The sequence below is a fragment of the Notolabrus celidotus genome, chromosome 11, assembly GCF_009762535.1.
Source record: "Notolabrus celidotus isolate fNotCel1 chromosome 11, fNotCel1.pri, whole genome shotgun sequence".
Classification (NCBI taxonomy): Eukaryota; Metazoa; Chordata; class Actinopteri; order Labriformes; family Labridae; genus Notolabrus; species Notolabrus celidotus.
The window spans coordinates 30,575,368-30,597,913 of record NC_048282.1 but is presented as its reverse complement, the minus strand read 5'-3'; the positions used below and the strand labels follow the sequence as shown (position 1 = coordinate 30,597,913).

At 40.2% G+C, this 22,546-nt stretch overlaps 2 protein-coding genes across 2 annotated transcripts in view; one reads left to right on the top strand and one right to left on the bottom strand.

Annotated features, from left to right (window-relative positions):
- Nucleotides 1–246: 246 nt before the first annotated feature.
- On the bottom strand, nucleotides 247–12,688 carry racgap1 (Rac GTPase activating protein 1). Its single transcript, XM_034695685.1, has 17 exons — nucleotides 12,534–12,688; nucleotides 12,022–12,127; nucleotides 11,701–11,903; nucleotides 11,448–11,590; nucleotides 10,994–11,063; nucleotides 10,846–10,899; nucleotides 10,676–10,753; nucleotides 10,178–10,301; nucleotides 9,670–9,812; nucleotides 9,191–9,355; nucleotides 8,987–9,082; nucleotides 7,249–7,447; nucleotides 6,754–6,859; nucleotides 4,323–4,455; nucleotides 1,800–1,926; nucleotides 1,588–1,687; nucleotides 247–1,307 (listed from the first exon to the last, which is right to left on the bottom strand). Exons 2-17 carry the CDS (start codon nucleotides 12,104–12,106, stop codon nucleotides 1,232–1,234), a joined length of 1,902 nt encoding a protein of 633 aa, XP_034551576.1. The 5' UTR covers nucleotides 12,107–12,127; nucleotides 12,534–12,688; the 3' UTR covers nucleotides 247–1,231.
- A 3,389-nt stretch (nucleotides 12,689–16,077) lies between these two features.
- LOC117821431 (inactive dipeptidyl peptidase 10) overlaps nucleotides 16,078–22,546 on the top strand; it is a 28,658-nt gene continuing 22,189 nt past the window's right edge. Inside the window, exons 1-2 of the mRNA XM_034695686.1 lie at nucleotides 16,078–16,211; nucleotides 21,731–21,845. Coding sequence (XP_034551577.1) covers nucleotides 16,173–16,211; nucleotides 21,731–21,845 — 154 coding nt within the window. The 5' untranslated portion in view covers nucleotides 16,078–16,172. The remainder of the gene's footprint in view (nucleotides 16,212–21,730; nucleotides 21,846–22,546) is intronic.

Sequence of the window (22,546 nt, the reverse complement as noted above, 5' to 3'; positions counted from 1 at the left end):
GAACTCACCCTTCCTGGTCCTATTTACCATAACCCCCTCACTATACTTTGTTTTAAATATCCCAAAATGAATTTCATCATATTTTCAAACTAAATAGTTCATTTTTAATAAATTGTGTCAGTAAAACAAGATCTTCAAGTAAATGTGGTCTTGAAACAAAATCTCTCTGTACATATTGAAACTCAGTCTATGATTCAAAACCAGGAAAAACAACCCTCAGCATTAAACAGAAAACTCAGAAGACTCTTTTAGAGGTTGGAAAAGTATTTTTATAATTTACATGAAACTTTAAGTGTGTATTTGTGTACAAGGTTTGTGCTAAAGGCCATCACATAATACAGCAGTAAGTGAACTGGCCAATTGATTTGCCCTTTGTGACATTTCTCATGAGTAGCCTCCCAAAGTACAAATATTACAGAGCAATAAACACCGTCAGGTCATTTAGCTTCTGGAAAGTTAACAGCCTGACACATAAAACATTGAAATATCTTCCCAATGAATGCTGGCAGTGCGGGGTGAATTGTTAAACATGCACAGTGAAGATGTCCACATTTTGAAAAGCTAAAACTAATTCAATCTAGCAAAAGACAGAGAAAATCCTGCCTAATGATCTTGTTGTTATTACTGTTTGGAGTCACATTTTCACAAAGACAAGGGCATGGGCAATTTTAAATATTTACATTACAATTCACTGCGGGATGAATGACGACCATCAAAACTCAAAGTGAGAAACAAACATTAAAACTAAAAAGATTAAGTTACACAAAGTCACACTTTCAAATCACAACCTTGGATGAAATGTTCAAGAATCAATCTTCCAACTTCTGAGTTACACATGAGTCGAAAAACTGTTGAGATAATTCAATTTATACGCAGATTACAAGTGTGCATATACAGCGAGTCTTTTTACCCATGCACACATTTTTCAAAAAAGACTTCTATGAAGCACATTCTCATTTGTTTTGATGTAAACTGAGAACGTCTTATTCAACGTTAAGAGGAAGCTCTACAGACACACAAATGTGCATAGATAAGAAAGGTTAGTATTTGGTTAAAAAATCCTTCCACAAACACATAAAATCAGCAGAATACAAACGATTACATGTAGGAAACTGAGATAAAAGGGGATTTATAGCTATTATCAAAGCAGTACCATGTTATTTGTTAAGCATGAATGGCTAAATGGATGCTATTTTAGTGTGAGCGAGGAGTTAGGTGTAGCTGCACGGGGTTATTTCAGGAGTGGAGATGAAAAGAATTTGCCTTGGCGAGAAAATCCGACTGCTGATTTGCTCTTGCTCCCGAATCTGCAACAAAAGAGTGCACATAATGACATTTAATGGAATTAGGAGTCAATAAAACAGAGTCAATGAGAGATAATGAGATATTGTACAGAAGATTAACTCCTCAGAAAGATGTTCCAAGGAGTCAGCTTTTCTCTAAACCTGTGACAAAATATGCATTATACAGCTTGAACACTTGAATCAGCATTACTGAAGTTCAGGAGGTAATTCATCAAGTTCATTTATTGTAATAACAGTGTGAGAACAGGGGGGGAAGGGTTGGTGTGTGTGCTTGTGCGTTTACCTGGGAGTCAGAGAGGACTTCATGCGCTGAGACAAGGAGCTGGAGGAGGGGGTTTTATTGAGCTGGTGCTCTGGAGTGGTCAGAGGTCCCAGCATGCTCACTGCAACAACAGCACAAACATAACGATGAGGAGTCAGCAAGCAAATAACCACCTGTACTCATACACACACTGCAGAACACAAGGAGTTTATTTAGCGCTTATCAGCTCTTACTTCTCTCGGGGGTGGCGTAGCAGTTTGCATTCTCGATGATCAGGTGATCCAAGTTGGGCTGCCCGGGTTCTGCCATCACAAACTGACCCCAGTAATCCGCCGGCAGAGACAACAGACGCACCACGACCTGGAGAACAAAAAATATGGGATTCATAAAAATGCAAAAGATCAGGCCTGTTTCAGGGTGTTGCCTCAGCCTGTCTCAAAAGTGCAGAGCTGTGTATGCCCGGGGTGAGACAGAGGGGAATTACTAAAAGACCAAGGTGCTGTGACGGAGCTCTGAAGCAAAGCACATGTAGGTTTGGTGGACTGTGTGTATTGTAGCTGTTCAGTCTTTCAATATAAAAGCCTGACTACACAAAATAATCTTATTTTCTATGATTAACAGTGTGCTGAGGATTATTCAGAACACTAATTGTTTATTGGTTTAACACTTTTTATGATACCAGAACCTCAAGTGCAATATTTCCCCAATCCAGTTCATCCTTCTCTTCTCTTCTTACATGTGAAATACGTCTTTCTACCCATCTTCCTAGTTCTGTTCTGTACATTGTTTATACCTAGGCTACAAGTCTGTGCACATTTTCACCGCATCATTGGTTTTGGAAATATTTGTAATTTTACTTATTTAGTTGTGTATATACATTGTGTATATATGTTGTAAAATGTGCTTTTTTTTTTTTACTTCTTTAATTTTAATTGCTAATAACCTTTTTAATACTTGCTATTCTATAGGCTCTTGTTTGCTTTGTACTGTTTTGCACTGTCTACTTTGCGGCTGTAACACTTAAATTTCCCCATTGTGGGACGAATAAAGGGATATGGTATCTTATCTTGTCTTTGGGACAAAATTTTGTTTGAAAGAATAATCCTTTAAATCTTCATGGGCAGCAGTAGCTCAGTCCATAGGGACTTGGCTTGGGAACCGGAGCGTCCCTGATTCAAGTCCCAGTATGGACGAAGCTTGGCAGGTGAACTGGTGGCTGGAGAGGTGCTGGTCCATTTTGCCTGGGCACTGCCGAGGTGCCCTTGAGCACCAGACCTCCAACTGCTCGGGTCTTGCTGGTTGATGGCAGCCTTCTCACTGACATCTCTCCATTAGAGCATGTCCATAGCATGTTTGTGCAAGATTGTATGTATCTCAAGCTACGTGTGTGTAGCATGATCAAAAAAGAAGCAGAGTGAAAAAATTCCCCTTTGTTTACCTTTCCCTTTTATTGACTCTAACCTTTCAATTCCATTTTAAAATTACTCACATTCTGAAGAAACTTTTTTATGATTATTAATCATTAGTCAGGAGCTGCATGTGATGGAGTCTCACTTACTGCTTCAGCTGAAACATTCTGTGATAAACGTGTCTATATCAGGGCCAGGTAAATTAGTTAAGCACATTTCCAAGTGAACACATGAAGGGTTTGTTTGATTTGTTAGATACACAAGGTAAAGCTGTGCTGTTTTTGTATTTTTGCTTTGAGTAATTGGGAAAGTTAGTTAGGTGTTATTTTTCTTCCTTTTCACTTGTTAGAAAGGCAGGATGCCAAAACTCTGGGTTAGAGTTCTTCTGTTTTACTTACTCATTTATTGATTTAAACAGCACTGGTTGGCCCTCTTTAGTTGTTTCACTTTTTGTGACTCCGTTTGTGATAAATATCTTTTGCTAAACAACCAATTCCAACTGATTTGTGTTGCTTCCCTTCCCCGTAAGCTGGGTCGTAACATCATTAAAGTAGAAGAGTTCACCATTCCTCTGCTAGAGTCAAACTGCCTCCCATCACACGAGGAGTTCATGGGTACACAAGTGCTTCTGTTTCAACCGCTTGGATCAAGACTATTCTTCATTTAGGAGGAATTTGTCTTGAGCGATTAAGAGTTAACACATTTGACTTTGTAGCAAACATGTACAAACAAACAACACTTAACAAGCAGGATAATAGATCTGCTTAAAGCTTGAAATAAACATCACTGATATTGTTCTTTACACTAGAGGCTTAACTGTCAAAGGGTATCTGCTGGCTTTAATTGTGAAACTGACAGGAAACACAATGTTTTTACATTTGTTGCAGCCAAAACCTAATTACTACAATAACAAGACTTTTTGAAATGTTGCCTTTCCTGAGTGAGAATCAGTTTGGTCTCCAGTGATCACACTGTGTGATAAAATATAGTCTTGTAGCAGTAACTGAGCAGCGGCTCTTCTGACTTCTCAGAAAGTGTGACTAACTCTCTTCAGCGTGCTCAGTGTGACTTCAGACAGCAGTGGCTCGGGGCAAAACATAATCCTGTCTGCTTCTTTATCCAAACAAAGTGATTGTGTGAGGTTTTACTGGGACCGGGTACAGAATTTGATCTGCTGACGACGCAGCAATGAGCAAGAATTTGCTGCACCCAAAACTTGCAGCACTGCTAACAGCAAATCATGGGTGTGGCTGTATTACTAATTATCTATGAAGCAGAGCTGTGTCAATACAGCCACTGACTAACAAGGTTATGAAGTCAGGGATGAGAAGACTTGTTCAATCCTACCTTGGGTTGTCGTTTGGTGTCCTGAAGGATTGTCATTGGGTCCGGGTTGGGGACTGCGTGACCAACTATGGTTGGACCAAACACTCGAGCCAAGTTACTGATGTCCATCTTTGTGTCCAAACTCTCAGCAACTCTGAAAGATGACACAAACATATTATTTATATTATTTATGATACACTTTGTATACAGAGGATCAACTTAAACAATTCAGACAAGTGATGTTTTTCTTGTAAAAGTAAACAAAAAAAGTGAATATGAGAATAAATTAGTAAATGAATAAAAACCTGGCAATAATCATAATATGAAATAATAATTGAAAATAAATATATAGAGAAAAAAAGGAAATACCAATAATGAAACTACGAAAAGGTCAATATCTAACCTAATCTAATACAAAACAATCTAATCTAATCTAAACAAATAAGATTACACAAATTACATTTAGTGTTTTTAAAATACATTTTGGCTCAAAGCAGCTGCATCATGTTTCATGATACCAACTTGCTAAGATGTTTTTTTTTCATTGTGATACACACAGGCAGACTTTTTTTGGACAGATTGCACAAAAAAATAGTAAAATGATGATGAATGAGAAGTTGAATGACAAAAAATACTAGTTGAATCCTTCTGTTGTGATTTTTCTGAGGAGTGTCAACTACAGACTTCTGGCACATGCTGATGTTTTATGTGTAACATGGCAGTTTTTCCTAAAAGTAGATTTTTAAAAATGTAGTCTTTCTCACAAAATCAAAATGTTTGGCAATCAATAGAATTGTTACATCAGTTTTGTATTGCCAGAATCTTTAAAAAAATTATATTTTTACTTTTTTATTCACCACTTAGTATGTCTGTATCGACCACATGTATATACACTAACAAGTACAAACCATAGACTGTAAAAAATATGGACGTAGTATCCGTGACGTCACCCATCTGTTTCTGAACGCTGTTTTGAAGCCAATCGGGAGCGGCAGCCATATTGCTTCTGTCGAGCCAGTGTGACGTAAAGGAGGGGGGCTTTGAGCCTCCTAGCCAACAGCTACAGTGTCCCTGCAGGCAGCTGAGCCTTTCATTGGAAGACTAGTAATCTCAATAACTTTGAAATTGCCGAATTAGAAAAAAATTCACCCCCCTCACAGTGAGAGGACATGGAGAAATGAGCTATTCAGACTACACTCGTTTTTTGTACCAGGCTGTAAACATGTTTATTAATGCTGCAAATATCGTCTTTTTCCCATTCATGTGTATGTGACTTCCGGTACTTCCGGAGCCAGCCTCAAGCGGATCCTCGATGAACTGCAGCTTCTAACACTTCCGCATTGACTCATATTTTTAGACCGGAGGTTGCCGCTTGGTACAAACATTACAAAACATGGAAGGACATATTTATACACTTGTGAAGAGAGAGGAGACAGAAGAGAAGAGATGGGGGAAAAAAAGAACCCTCCCCAAAAATGGAGAACAAAAAATAAAAAATAAATAATACTCACAATCAGCAAGAGTAATAATATGGCAATATAGTATAATAAGAGTAATCAATAAGTAAAATAACTCTAAGACCAAAGGGGATGAAAAAAAATAAATAATAATAACTCAATTGAAAAGAAGAGGAGGAAAAATAGAGATTGGGCGAGGGAGAAGCAAATAAAAAGAGTAAATACATAGAGGGTGGAGTCTGTTTGGGTGCATTTCAGGAAATTCTTACAGAATGGGTTTGGTGTTATATAGTTTGGTTTTATCTGGACTTGATTTGATTTGTGGCATTATTGCAAGAATCTTGCCAATACCCAGACAGCCATCAGAGCTCTGAACACTCTGGTGGCACTGTCTTCCTCTCTACATCATAATGAGAAAAAGTGCTTTTCAAATGGCACCGTTCCTTTAATTGCACTATTTTATACATAAATGCACTTTTAATGTATTTTACAGCATACTTTAACAAGACACCTGCACTTTTAATAGCTCTAAGTAGCTGTCTATTGTATTGTATGATTTGAAGTTTACTTTCATTTATTTAATGTTTGATCAGTGGGGCAGCTTTTTCGCCTCCATGTATGCTAATGTGTTTACTTGGAAGTGACAATAAACTGATTCTGACTTAGTATCATTGCATACAAATATATTTGAAAGTGAAAGTGTATTTAGGGTTAATCAGACAGATTTTTTGCCAGTCTTAAACCAAGAAACAGGATAAACAAGACTTGTTTACTCAAACTAATTCTGCCTAAAGCAATTTAACTTAATTAAATGTAGGAGAAAAAGAACGTTTGATACAGAAAAGCAAAGACTTCTCTGAATTTCAGCATTACCTAACACTGAATCTGTAGCAGGGTTATTCAAGGTGTCACGGTAGAGTAATTTTTTTTAATCAGCTGCACTGGGACATGCATAGTTCACATAGATTCATTTTCAGAGGAGAGCAGCTGCTTACCTCTGCAGGTGAAGGACTAAGAAAGCCAGCGTGTCTCTGTGGGCCAGCGGCAGGTCACTGATGGTTTGGTACATCAGAGCGATGCTGTTGTCGTCGTCTGAAACCTCTGAGAGGGAACAAAGAAAGCAATTTCGTCAGCAGAGGCCAACAAACAAGAGGTTGTGTGAATTTAATGAACAAGTTGAGAGAAAATATATCTGACTTCAGTGCCAAATAAATACAGGGAAAGGCCAACTAACTGAACTCTTTTTATTTCCACTCCATGCCTACACTGAGAACAAACTGCAAAAACAAGGTGGAGGATGCATTCATGAAAGTTGCATTTAATGGCTCTGTTGGGTACATTTCTGTAGTTCTTAAACAAGTTAAGATAAATTCAAGTTGTTTGAGTGTTCGGTGTTACTTTGTTCTTACAGAGCTCTCCATATCCAGGGCAGCTACCAACAACACTAAGGTCTTTACACACCAGTCACACACACACATAAACAAACAAACCTGCTGCGTCCATGAAGGGACGGTTGAGACGGAAGGTGAGGAGAGGCTCCTTCAGGTTCCTCAGGAAGTCTTTCAGGAGGCCGGTGATGGCGTGGATATCGTCCACCTTGCTGAGCACGGGGATAGTTTTGCTGCGGAGAAACTTCTCCTTCAGATCCTTCACTGTGCGGTCAGCACCGGACAGACGGTACAGACCAGCCTGAGGGGGAAGAAATGCATGTTTTCATCATTCTCGTGTTCTCTTCGAAGAAATGTGAGGACACTGTACATTATTATAATAACTCATAGTTTTTAAATCTAGTTTTAAATGTCACACTTCAATTACTGGGTCTTTGTTGTGCTTCTTTTGTACATTTTAAGACAATGCTAGGGTAGCTGGTTCCCTCTGCCTCAAGTCTGTATGCTATGCTAAGTCAATTGCTTGTAGCTTCAAACTTCAAAAAAGATTAAAGCAACCTTCAAGGCGTTTCTTACACCTCAAACTTGAGAAAACATGCATGATTTGTTAGCTATTTAAAGCTACAGTAGGCAACACGTCACTAGAACTTCAGTAAAAACTATTTCTGATCCCTGAATGTCATCAACAACATCAAATTAATGTAATCCTTAAAAAATGTCTGATCTGTGTCTGAGACCATTTAGAAAAAAAACAATTGGTCTGTTTGCATTACGACTAACCAATCACAGTGACCCTGCACACTTGCATCATGCCTTCCTGTTTTGTCAGCTCTCTTTTTCTCAGTCCCTCCCTCCCTCCCTCCCTCCCTCCCTCCCTCTCTCCTCTCCTTGGTGGTGGTGCTGAGAGCACAGTTGCATTGTGCACACACTACTTGCTTTTTTAAAAACTTATTTGTGATGTATATTGATCGTCTGTTGGTGATTCTGTCCTCTGAGTCCGAATTAACGAGTTGAGTGGAACAGACAGTTTGCTTTGTATGCATGTTTGGTGCATCATTTGATGGGAGGAGCTTAGTGGAGTGATGGGAGGTAGACAAGGTAGACACATGTTGCTTACTGCTACTTTAACACCTCAAGTATAACCATTTTAACATTTGCTCTAATAATGGGTGCGAAAAGATTCCTACACACTGTTCAACATGTTTTCAGACACACATTTGTAATGCTAAAGTGTTGGATCTCAATCAGGTGAATAGGTTGTGAAAATGAGAGGATATCTAAAACAGACAGTCTGCTCAAATGTAAAAGAAAGGCATAACAAATACCAATGTATCACTGTATACGATTACACTCATTAATTGAGCTGGATAATGAAACCTTAGGATAATTCCCCATTAAATAGACAGATTACACAGAAATTGATGCTCAAAGCCAATTTAAAAAAAGGAAGATCCTTAAATATAGCAGGTTGCATATTTTAACTGCTGCCAAAACTTGTCAGGCTCCAGCCCCCAAAGACAAGAGAGCCTTTTCAAAAATCAAAGCAGAAGCAAACACAAGTTTTCAGAAGGGAATTAAGACCACATTTTACATCTATCTTTAGAAAAAGCCATATCAGAGACAGATGCAAAAAATAAAAGCAACAGAAGGAAGAGAGAGAACAGTACAGTCGTGTGGAAATCCATTGATTTTGGGCCAGTTCAGAAACCAGTTTTATCCTCCAGAAACAGATTGTTAAATTTTAGTAACACCACCCTGTTCCAGTTTAATGGAAGACATTAAAGATAACTGCTGTGTTTTACATTTCTGCATATTAAAAAGACGGGATGAGCCCACTCACCTCGTGCAGGCCTCTCTGCTCGATCTCACTGACACAGTGGACTACGAGAGGAGGAATCATGGGGGATGTGTCAGGGACATAATCTGCAAGCACACCCTGAAGAAACATGAGAGGGAGTCGACTGTCAGCTGTAACATCTTAGAGGGTGAGGATAACTTTTCGCTAAACAAAACAGACATCAGGTGTTAAAACTGTCTCACTCACCTCCCCGATTTTGACCGGAGTAGCGCACGGGTTGGGGATGCATGGCAGAGGGCAACGATCACGGCACTCTGGGTGTGAGACCACCCTGCAGTCTCTGCACTTCAGTGAAAGCTTCCCAAACTTGATCCTCTTTCCACAGGGTACACAGGACTCAGGCTTTATGACCTATGAGAGACATTCAATGTGACTCAGGAGGCCGGTAAAAACTGTGTGCTGAAAGCTTCATTTATGCTCAGCAGAACCAGGAAATTGCCCTTCTTTGTTTTGGCCTTGAAATATTCTGCATAAGTATGACTGCACAAATGAGGAGCAACAAGTACAACGTTTTCAATACTGTTGGCGTCTGTACGGTCCTGTAGGGATGCCAAATTAAGTAGAAGATGTTATAATTGAATCCTCAGAGGAGTTGGCAAACAAATAATCCACATTTTCAGTCACAAAAAAAGGGAGGAAGAAGCATCCACAGAGAAGATTCTTACCGTCTTGGAGACAAACTCGTGATGACGGACCCCCCCGTGGCTCTGCGGAGTGCTGGGCTGTGTTCTGATCTCTCCGTCAGGGTTGACAGGCTGCTTGAACACATCCTCGGACTGGATGGATTCAGAGTCCCACTCCATCACAGCTACAGATAAATGATTTATAACAGTGTGTCACATACCATGACCATCCTGCAGTAATGTGAAGAAACCTAGTGTTGAGTCACTGGTGTGACACACTCAGGCCCAAAACATCCACACAAATAATGAGGATGTTCTGAATACATGCTTTGTTCTTATTTTTCTGCATCACAAGACGGGTTCTAGCCGGAGTTGCTAACAGAGTCTAAGTAGACTGATATGATGGAGTGGACTTGTCAGTTCCTCTAAAAATACACTAAGTACACTGGATGAAAACTTTCCAGATCACATTAACTAGCTCACATAATGCTGACAGGAAGACATATCCAAAGAACAGGGACACACAATGCATGATATAATATCTTCCTACCAGTCTTCCTCCTGCTGCGAGTCCAGTAAGGGACAGTCTCAATGGTAGACACGGCCTCAACAGGTCCTCCATTTGGAGGGACAGTCACTGTGGTCTTTGTCACGAGGGTCTCATTTCCCTGGGCCTGACAAAACAATCAGAGACACAATGTACAGTCAAACTCAGTCAGGGCTACACAGAAAGCTGGAAGAGCTGGACACAGTCTTGAAAAAATGTAGTTACCACATTATGAGTCATTGTTTATACTCCTTGTTATAGTTCTGTTTTATGTTAAATGGTTACAGTAAGGCCGTTATTGGCAAACAAATATTGGATGGAGCTAAGGGGTCTTCTGATAAAGCATTTAACATATCTATACTCAGAAAGTTAAGAGAAAAACTGCATTAAGTTGAACAAAACCAAATTTGTATCAAGACATTATAATTGAATGAAAAGTATTCAAAGAGATAGTGATCATGAGTCAAAACCACAATAATAAAAATGGGATAAAAGCCTCACTCGTCCTGAAGTTCTGCCTGTTGATCGGGAGCGTTTGGAGGCCATTGGAGGGCCGTCAACGTGGTTTCTTGAGGAGCGCTGAAATCAAAACAGCACACGTCATCTAAAACTCCAAAGAATATGAACAAAAATCTAAGGAGAATAGCTGTACATGGACTGTACATACGTACCCTCTTTTCTCTTTTCTTGAGGCGTACTGTCCTCACAGTGGAGGAATCCCAATCCTGTCACACATCAAGCACAACACAATCAGATTTTAAAAAGGGATCATGTGCTTGTATTTGTTTTGGTCATGACATTAAAAAGGGAAGTACTTACAAGAGAGTCATCCGTTTTGTCATAGCTAATGTCCGACAAGATTGAAGCAGACTCATCGATGGTGGTCAATCTGTGAAGCAACAGAGTACACACGTTAAGACGGTCAGCAGAATATACCCACAGGAAGGGTTTATTTACATTTGCTTCAAACCACAGCAATCCTGCAGATTGTTTTATTGGACATTTTATCTTTTAAAATCTAATTGTAAATGCATTTGAATGTTCAGAGTGGTTTGAAAGTGTGCCTGAGTGCAATCATGTGAAAAGACAGATGAGGGTAATGGCTGGAGGAAATGAGTCTTCCAGTTTAAAAGTTGGCTTGTGTGCATCCAAATCTTTGAAATGTTCCCACATGCAAATAAAACATCACAAACAATACAAACAAGCAGGAACACTTTATACTGCTAACACAGCCTTGGGAAGACAAGTTCCAATTGCAGCAAGAATTTCTTACTTTCGGCTTGTGTTCAGGTTGGCAGCTTGATGGCAGTTTGTGTTCAAGAAGGCCAGAGCTGAGCGCTGCTCTGCACTCAGCTGAATGCTGTTACTGGATCCCTCACTCGTCAAGAGGTCCCGGATCAACTGAATCTGGCGGTCCTGTATTTTGCAAACAGAACAGATCAGAATGAAGTTAAACCTCATGATAAGACGAAGCCCATTCACTCAGCACATGTGCAGAAACAGGGCTCACATCTGATCCTACATACCAACTTCTCGCAGTCAGCCTCAGCCTTTTGCCTGCGCCTGATCTCCACATCCACTTGGTTGCGGGCATGTTTCAGTTTGACCTCCAGGGCTCCCCTCTCCGTCTCAGTTTTGGTGAGCACCTCCTTGTAGGACCCCAGTTCTTGTTCTGTCCTCATCCATCTGCGACGCCAGTCGTCAAAGTTTTGAGCCATCTGGATGAAGTCTGGGAAAGAGAAGGCATGCTCATAAAAAATGTGACACATGTGTGTGCAGGCTGCTTGTGCATTTTCCACAAATAATGAATAACAAAGAGATAAAAACAAGAACCATAAACTACTCACTGGGTTCAATGTTCTCGTTGAGATGGTCAACTTGAGTTATCAGCTTATCATATAAGCCCTGGAGACTGTGCACAGCCATCTCCATGGTGTTCTGTATCTGTGGAGCCTTTAAAAAAAAGAGATTAATTAGAGTTATTTCATATTATCACAAGGCTTGTGGTTCAATATGCATTGGGATGATCCACTGCTGCTTGTCAGGGGGACTAAATAGAGACATCCAGAAATGGTTCAGAGGTAATCCTCACACCTGAAGTTTATGAGCAACACAAAAAGAATCGATACAAGAACTTGGCACCAGAAGTTTAATCAAATATAGTGAGAATTTCTTCATTTGCCAGAGTAAGTGCTTCATTCATTGTTTATGTTCTACCTTGTTAGGTCTGATCAACACGTTACACTGAGCTGCAGGATTGAAAAATAACACAGCGATGACGGTACGTCTGGCTCCAATTACTAACGTGAACTTCAGTGTTATTTGTACGTGTTAGATAAAAGAAGCATTCTTAACTTACCTTATTCGTAAAACTAAACTCCTGGGTGGAAACCCTTTCTCTGCGCTTTAGTTATTCCTTTTCTTTTTTAGAGACGGACTTGTTACACCTTTGTCCTCATCCTTCCGTAGACACAGACACAGTGAGCGCGTTGTATTTCAAATTTCGCCGCTAGCCAATGAACGAACAGCACTGTGTAGACGTCACCATGCAATCCGGAAATGACTTCCGCGTACAACGTCTCGAAATAAAATTCAGCAACGGTCGACCAAGGGGCAAACTAACATAAACTAAAAATAATAATAATAAAAATAATTAATATTCAATTAAAAAACAACATTAAGTCGCCTTAAGTAAAAAAAAAAAAAAAAAAAAGCCAAAAGAAATTATTAAAAGACCAAAGAATGTCACACTTCCGGTAAGAACTTTCAAAATATGATCTCATTGCACATGTAAATGGAAAATTAACGACTTTTATATGTAACTGAAAAATTCAATGTCCTGTAACTAGGAAGAAAGGTCCCTTTCATATGTATGAACCAAAGGGGCATTCATGCTTGATTATCAATTCAATTTCAATTAAATTTTTCAATTCAAATTTGCTTTTATTGGCATGAACAAAGACATGTTATTGCCAAAGCACATAAATTCATACAATACATTATATATATTCTTGATTATCATTATCCACTTTATTTGCCAATTATTTTATTTATACTCTTGTGAAATTTGACCAAGGTTAGAGTTGCCCTTAATTATAAACAATCAGTGTCCTCAGTGTAGCCCTATTTTATACAGTCTATGGCAGGCATGTCCAAAGTACAGCCCGGGGGCCAATTGCGACCCAAGGTCCATTTATTTATGGCCCCAAGCTTCCATCTTAAATTGTGTTATTTGCAGCAAAGAATTTAATCAGTTTCTTTCTACAAAAAAAAAAAACTAAAGTCAATCCAGAAACGTATCTAAAAGCTTCATATGGACTACCTGTCTAAAGCCAAAGCTCGGGGAATTCTGCAAGAAAAGAACTAAAAGTTCAGAAGGCACAAAAGAGGACACAAGACAAGATAAAAAATTAGGAAATTGTACAGAAAAGGCTAAATTTGGTGCATCAAAAATGTTCAGAACTCAGGAAAATAATTATTTTGTTCTTGAAATGTTGTCTGCTGGTCAGAAAGGTCTTAAAAACAACATAAAAAAGAAGTGTGATGAAATCTAGATCATGATCCTGCCATAGGAAAATAATGATATAGTATTTTTTCCCACATTGCCCGACCCTAATGAAAAACATTTTCCTCCAGAAGAAGATAATGTTTGCTAATGTAAACTGGGCTTGTGGAGAACTGAGGACTACCTAGTTACTGATTTATTGAGAATTTTTTTTTAAATAATTGTTATTAAATAGTAATCATAAAAGTTGTATATGAAATATCTAAGTCACAGTAGGAGCCACTGGCCCTGAGGTATTCTGACAACATCATATGTGGCTCTCTTTGAAATAAGTTTGGACACCCCTGGTCTATGGTGTAGCCTAGATCAATAATGTCTACATAGAAGGGCAAACATTGACTTGTAGAGAAAAAACAAGTAAAACATGGCTATATAAAAGATTAATAAAGATAGACAAATGTATAATGTATAGGCTTGGTGTGAGAAACATCATCTTATTCTGAACACAAACAAAACTGAAGAGATGATATCTGACCCCAGGGCAGTCAGATCACATGACCCTGTTTTAATTAGTGATGGGTGATGGTCTGATTGAGCAGGAAGACTCTTATAAGTATTTGGGTATTCAGATAACTTATTAAAGTGGAATGTTCATCTTGATTTCTTGTGTGCCAAATTGGCCCAAAGACTGCATTTTCTTCGTAGACTCAGATTGTTTGGTATAAGTACGAGCGTGATGTTGAACTTCTATAATGCTGTCATGGGAAGTCTGATCATATATGGGATGGTAGCCTGGTTTGGCCCTCTATCTGTTCAATGTGAATCTAAGATTGAATTTTTTTTTTAAAAATGTGCCATGAAAGTTATCTGTAAGAAGTGACCTGTCCCTGCAAATTACCTTTGGAAATACTGTTGTCAATCAGGCGCAAAAAATCTTGAAGGACTCTTCTCATGTTCTTTATTCAGAATATGAATTATTGCCCTCTGGAAGGCGGTTCAGAGCAAGCAGATATAAAAGTAATCACTTCAAGCTCTCCTTCCTCCCTACTTCCATCACTCTACTGTACTCAACAAACAATCTGCACTAACATAATGCTCTTATGTGAGTATGTGGGTTCACTTACTCTGCACTAATGTTAATATGATATTGCTTTTTACTGCCACACCGGTATCTTATTGGTATTTATTGTATATTATTGGTATTTGTTGTGTCGTTGGTATGCCACAGTTACATGGTTTTTTATCTTTGAAAGTGGGCATGTTATTGTATATTGGTATGATGAATGAATCTATTGATTGTGAGCAGCACTGCACTTATGTCCATGACAAATTTCCCCCCTGGGGACAATAAAGGTTATCTTATCTTATAACTTGTGTTAGTTAAAAATAGGTGCATATTTATTACTGAAAAAAACATGACCAAAAACAAAAAATTACAAATAAAAAATGTCCAAAAGTTTTAAATAGCGCATAAAAGATCATTTTTGAGCAATATTTAACTTTGACCAAGACACTGACCCATGATATATTTAAAGATCCTGTGAGGAGTTTTTGACTGGTTATGAAACGGGCTGAAGTTCACAGTGATGCCTCTTTATGAGCTACAAAACAAAATGAGACCAGCAGCTGCACGACTGATAATTTCTTTACCGTAATTTTCTATGCCTGCAACCGCTCCAAGGGGGTAGGTGTCAGACGAGGCAATGAAGAAACAGCCCTTTTAACTTAACAACAAATATTCACAGTGAGTGAAACATTTCACTGCAAGCAGGATGATATTTTGTTTTCAGAAAACGCACACATACAAAAATAAATCAGCTGTAAGAGGAGCTGCTCTGTCCACAGGGGGCGCCAAAATCAACCCAATCCGAAAGTTCCTCACAGGAGCTTTAAATAATTTATTTAGAATTTGAAATGGAATGCGTTCATTTCTGTCCACATCATATGCCCTCTTACAACGTGGGCAAGTGTATTGTTATATATATTGTGTTAAAATCTCCAGTTAAACATAAAGGTTATTCAGAGTTCATCCCAAGGCACTGGCATTAAATTCACTAAATGATTCGTCTTTTTATTACTGTCATGTGCTTTGATGGAATTGAAATCATGGCACCAAAATATTGATATTTCTGTACAAAACTGGTCGTTGATTGGTCCATGAATATTGTGTTGATGCATAATTGATCATTTCTAATTGGAAAGGAATGTTTTAACATCTAAAGTGAGCTATACATGCAACATATTGTCATGATTAATCTCTGAGCCAATCAATAATCGAATATCACACGCAAGAGAGAGAGAGGGAGAGAGAGAGAGAGAGAGAGAGAGAGAGAGAGAGAGAGAGAGAGAGAGAGAGAGAGAGAGAGAGAGAGAGAGCAGTGTGTGTAGCCTGTGTAGCACAAACTTGCAAGAAGCAGAGCATGCAGAAAAGCTCCGCGAGAAGACCCCAGTGCAGCAGCTCGGCAGGGTTTGAGGCTACAGAAGAGGATTACAATGATTGCCACAACTCAACAAAACATGACCACGGAGCTGGTATGTGTGTTTTTTTTATTGTTTGATCCTCACTTACAGCTTTCAGTGTGTGTTTAAGTGCGTGTGTAGTCTCTGAGGGGAGATTCAGCTGGTCCTCTGGTGTGTGCAGTGAGGGGGATTCCTCATGTATGCCAACAATGCGAGGAGTATCGATTTGCGTTTTAACCATTTCGCCCATTCAGACTTTTTCAGTCAATATTACTCTCCTGCACAGGCTGGACTCTGTGCATTGCGGTGCAAGGCAGCTGGTGTGGTACCTCGACGTCCAGTGCCTCTCTCACACTTGTATTGTTGCATCTGTCCCATGCAGACTTTTATTGCATGATATCTGCAGTAAAATATTGAAGGTGTGAGAATTTATCACAGTGTCCATTGACACAGGGGCAGAGATCCTTAGAATGCATTATATGATGGATTATCCCCTCTGGCTGCTGTGTAGGTGTATTGTCAATGAACACAGACTATGCACCCACATCCCCTTTGTAGCCTTAATCATCAACACAGTGATGATGTGACATGATGGATTTTATTTAAAATCATTAAGGCTTTTTACATGATTGTTAATGCATCTTTCCCATTTAGTGTAACATGCACACCTAAGTGACTGTTTAAGAAAACAGTTAATCTCTTCTTGTGTTAGATACAACTTTTCTATAATTCTATAATACAAGCAAATTTAATAAGTACAATATGTGGATTTCTCTCAATGCTTTTAACTGATTAAAGTTTTCAAATTCTGGGAGCAATAAATAGATTAATGTGATCAAGATGATGGTGATAAATGCAAAAGATTAGTCATCATACTCTTTTATTTACGCTGCAATTTCATGCAATTTACACAACAAAATGTGCTTCTTCATTTGGATAAAACTTTCTCATGCTGCATCACTCGTCCAGTAATTCTAATCAGCCGCTTCTGTTTCTCTACAGTGCAGAGCAACAATTTCATCCCTTGCCAAGTCCAGTAATTAACAGTCTTATCAAGCTGTCGCTGTTCTTGTGAAAGCGCTTCAATCATGAGATCATTAGTACACAGCTGTCCCCTGGTGGAGAAAGTGTTTGAGAGACTACAGGAGTGCTTAAATTATTTGTCAAAATGTGCCTAATTTGGTTCACTGTGATGTTTAACACAGAGTGACTCACAACCTTTGGTCTATTACTGACATGTTGAAGTGATTGAATCCCAGTGAACCCTGACCGAAGCGTCCTGTGTGATAATCCTGCAGTATTATTGTCTCCTTGAGAGGGCCACACAAGGCTGCGGGGGCTTACAGATCATCCATTACCTGCAAATGTCGCAACATTTCATGCCACAGCCTGCAATCAATATTTTTTACACTGAAAGCTATTAATGAGGCAGAGTATGGGTTATCGATTGATAATAGATAATATGCAAAGGTTTTGGGGTGTGATTTGTACTGCACATGGGTCATATGTTTGTGTGTTACATTAATGTGAACATAAATTACTTTTAAAACCGCTCTGTGCCAGAAGAAAGCAATTTCATGCCAGGAAAACAGAATGCTTTGGTTCTGGTTCAGCTAATCCCCGGCATTAAGGAAGAAAATAGCTGTGATTTAATTAGTTTTCTTCAAAGGCATTATTGTTTTAACATGCATTTTGAACACTGATAAAGTGACAGTATGACACAGTGCATTCTTGTTTGCCGTGAGCGTATTGTAAGCTGCTGAGAGAGTATTCCTGTAGGGTCTCAGGCTGGTGAAAAATTGCATGCTGCATCTCATATTTTACTGTATATATATCATGTCACCTGCAGCTCCCCCCGATGTGTTTTACTGATGCTGCTCGTCTCCTCAGGCAGGGAGCTCGGTCACTGAGGGCGATTGGACACGCTGAGAAACAGGACCCATTTTTTTGTAGTTATTTCCTTATGCACGACGGGGAGCATGAAAAGAATAAGACAGTAGGGCAGCCTCGCAGTGGTGGAGGCTAAAGCGGCAGGACTTTCATTTCACAAAAGCTTGTGCTGCTGCATTGTCTGGCAAAAGCCTGGAGGGCAAAAAAAAAATCTGCCCGGTGAGCCCCACATGGTGTCTTTACCGCCTACTGCTTCTTATAAGATAAGAAACTCAAAGGAAGAATTGTGGCGAGGCGGATTAGAGCTAAGAAGTTCCTCTGAATGTGATAAGAGAGCCTGGATGTGAATCAGTATCGAGCTGTAGTGTGGCATTACTACAACATGTGGGTTACAATTTATTCCAACCACACAGAAGTTACACTCTGCCTTAATGATAACCTTCAGTTGAAATGAGGTGGTTTCAGATATTGACAGAGTAATACGTACGTGGGTAACTTGCTAATCTAAAGCTTTCCCCTGTGAGCAATTACAGTGAATCATTAAGATCAGGAGCATATATAGGCTATATTGAATCCGTGGCTGCCAATAGATCCCCCTCTTTTAATGGAGGTGGTGATTTCATTGATGCCTCTGCCAATGTCTTATGCGTAATAAACATCATAGTCCGATACTGAAGGAGGGGTTTTAGGGGATATGCAAATCCAGAATCCTCAAACTGCCTGCACTGGTTCCCCTCATTCCCCCTGCATGTAATTTATTGTCAGATTCTCCATGCCTCAAAGACACAGAAGATGGAGTTAAGGAGGTCTCCAGAGTCTAATTTATGAATTTTAGCACCGCCTAGTTTCTGCGCAGCCCCAGTTGTGTTGCATGCTGTGCAGATTGAGAAATTGTGTTTGGTGTGGCTGGCTTTTTAGCGGGCTCAATCAATACAGTTGCAATGTTTTGATGTTGTGTTTGTAATGCTTTGAGGAAAAAAGAGCCAGTCAGCTGGAATCTGTTTCTGTGCAGTTTAATGACATCTCAGTCCGATGAGTATGAGCTTGGAGTTGAGAAAGCAGAAAGCTTTGGACACAAGTGTTGGTATTCTTTGTGGAGGTGTCATACTTTGCTAGAAGAAAGGGAGTCTATCTAACTGTCTCCTCTACGGCTGTATTCCCTCTATTAATTGTTTCCCTCTGGACCTTGTACAACTGTACACCGTATTGATTCTCTCATTTGTTTGAGTGAAACTCCCCGAGCTCTGTTGGCAAACTGAAAAAGCTCTCTCTTCTCTGATGTGGTTCTGCTTGGCCAGAAAAGAGTCCTCTCACAGGGATACCTTCAGGAGAGTTTCTCCATAAACATAAAGACCTTTTGATTTGCATTCTCACCACCCTTTGTAGTTTGACTGACACCTCACTTAGGCTTTCACTCCAACTCCTCAGGGATTACGCGGACTGAATAAAATAGATGGTGCTCTTCACAGCTCTATGTGTGATTCATTTTTGATCTTGCTCAGCAGAATAAACACACCTCTGAGATGTATTTGCTTGTCCATCAGCTTCAGGACCAGAATAAGCCTAGTCAGTTATACAGCTCGGCTTGTCATGTGTTCACCTGTGCCAGCAGTTTGTGCTGCATTTCATTCCCTCATGCATTGTGTCCAGCAGCTTGCACTCTCAGCTTCGCCAGTGATCTCTCTGGGGATTCAGCTCAGTGCATCTGTGCCTCATTTGCAAGTATGACAAGAATCTTCATCCCCCTGAATGCGGGATCCTCCCGATTTGTCTTAACAATGACCTTAATTGGAAATGCGGTCTTCTGTCTGGGCTCAGGGGGAATGATGGGCGCCGTGCATCCCATTAGCATGACGTCTCAGCTCTCGTGTTGCACAGTGTAATTAGAAGGAGCTTGGAAATGAATACAGCGTGTGATGGAATCATTCAAGTGGAAGAATTTAATTTAAAATTCCCCCTTCTAGTAAGAGATCCTGGAATCACTCTGCTACTCTTTATGATATTTTTAAGGATATGTATTTATTATAATTCATGGAGTGCAATTTCATTCTACATCTTCCCAGTTTGTTTTGTGAAGGAGATCAGTTCTGATTGTTTCATATTCAAACAGCCAAGTCAAACAGAAAGTGCTGAATATGCAGTACGATTCAGTATCGACTAAAGCTTTCATACAGGGCTGTAGCCTCTTTATCTGACAGAAGGATAACGGTGATTCACTCAGATCTTGTGAGCCAAAAGGGCAGCAGCATGAGATAAAACAGATAGTACGAAAGGCCAGGAAAACCTTGGACATCAATCCCCCGGCTCTGGCCTGCACCGAGAGCTCAAACATCACTAAAAGTCATCCCTGTAGGTGCAACTGGTAGTGTTTTTAATTTGAACATGTTGTGATGCTTCAGCCAGGGAGATCTATTAAAGATGAGACCTTGGCAGCGAGTTCTATGCTGGCAACCAGTGGAGACAGAGCAGACTTTGTGTGTTTTCCATTCATCTGGGGTATAAAGGAAACCTTGCAATAAGGGGTGAAACACCTGAAATGAATTCTCGTAAGTGTATCAAGGTTTTTTAACCACCACTAGAAAACCTGCAGCTCATGGTTCAATCACATTGACCTTTACTTTTCAGTGCCTGTAAGATTCACTTCACTGAAATAGGTTTTGAAGACATTTGACTCCAGTTATGTTACTACATTGTCTGTTATCAGCACTTTTAAAAAGACCATGTGTCAGAGAAAGGGAGTAAAAGAAGTACATGTGTGAGGAAGAATTGCAAGGTGAGCATATTCATGACGAGGGTGGCCAATCGCATGCTCAGAGGCAGCTGGTGTCACCCAGGGAGCACGGAAGAGCGGCAATCTGTTGATGTCGCCTTCCAGCTACTTACATCTCATCGGCCCGGGTGAATATATTGAAGGCAGGTGAGGCTATAAAGGTTTAGGCTGAATGTTCGGGCCACCATAATGAAGGCTCAGTGTTATGGCTGCTCTGTGATTAAACTCTCTCACTCCTGCGGCCATGTGGCTCCAGCAGTGCCAGCCGCTCATTATGAGGGAGTGAGGCACGGCCCGGGAACAGCATGCGATTGTGTTTAATTGTGACTGATACTCATGCCAGGCTCATACCATCAGTTCCCTGCACACGGAGAGGAAACACAATAACTTGAGGCTAAAAGTTTGGCTCTGCTTTGCAACAGAAGTTTTGATTCATTTTATGATCATACAGCCCCATCTATTTATACTGAGTTTTATTGCCTTGTTAACAATTTAATCCAGAGCTTTTGGATAAACACTCCAAAGCAGATGCAGTAGGCAGCAGCTTTTTCTTTTATAGACACTGTTAATACCGGAAACTTCTCTTTACCCCTCTGATTCTGTAAACCACATGGCCCATCAGATACGTCGCAGGTGAAATGAGGCAAAGCTTCACAAAATTTATGTCGTGGCCAAAAATTGCTGCTGCAATTAAAGTCTCATATGCAGCAATTTTATGCAGCTCTCAAATGGAAAATTTGTGTAATTTTGCGAGGTGTCTGTGATGCTGAAGACTGGTCTCGTATCCCCCCCAGGGCATACTGTACTAATATGCCTGTCGGGGAGAAAACTCTGGAAATGATGCAGCACTAATGTCTTCCTCCTCCTCCTCAGCTGCGCTCACATTCATCACTGTGTTTGTGTGTGTGTGTGTGTGTTCTTGTCACAACAGGACCTGGGAAGTTCAGATGGTCCCCCGCGGAACTGGAAGGGCATAGGAATCGCCATGGTGGTGATCCTGGCTGTTATGTCCCTCGTCATACTCTCTGTCATCCTCCTCACGCCTGGTAAGAAGAGCTGGAGCGAAAGACAGAAACACACACACAATCCTTCACAAGCATCCCTAAAAGTCTGTGTTTTGCACTTAAATCCAACTGGTCATCATATAGCCACATGTCATAGTAATGTCTGTCACCTCTCCTGCTATGAAGAACAGACCCTTGCTAGGAGTACTGCTCTAATCACAGACTCTGGAGGACTAACTGTCACCATATCACTGCGCTGAAAGTGTAGTCAACTTCAGTTTGTCTATAGGGGACACACGGAGGGGCTGCATGATGGTGCAGGGGTTAGTGTTGTTGGCTCCTGGTTTGAACCTCGATCTGGCCCTTCTGTGTGGAGTTCCCATGGGTTCCCTCTCAGTACTCCGGCCTCCTCCCACAGTCCAGCTTGTCAAGTTAATTGGTGACAGAGTGAATGTTATTGTGTCAGGTTGTTCTATATGGTCTATATGGTCAGCCCTGTGTGTAGAGTGTACACAGGGCTGACCATGTGACATCTGGGATAGGCTTCATGATGAGGGGTATAGATACCAGCAAGGGCCAAGGTCACCCCTGAGATCTGATTGGCCCCTCCAGTGGCCACACTGAAATCCTGAACTATGATTGGCGATGCCTTGGGACTTATATTGAAATCAACTATTTGGGTCGCGTTTCAATCAAGCGGCAACCTCCGGTCTAAAAATATGAGTCCAATGCGGAAGTGCTAA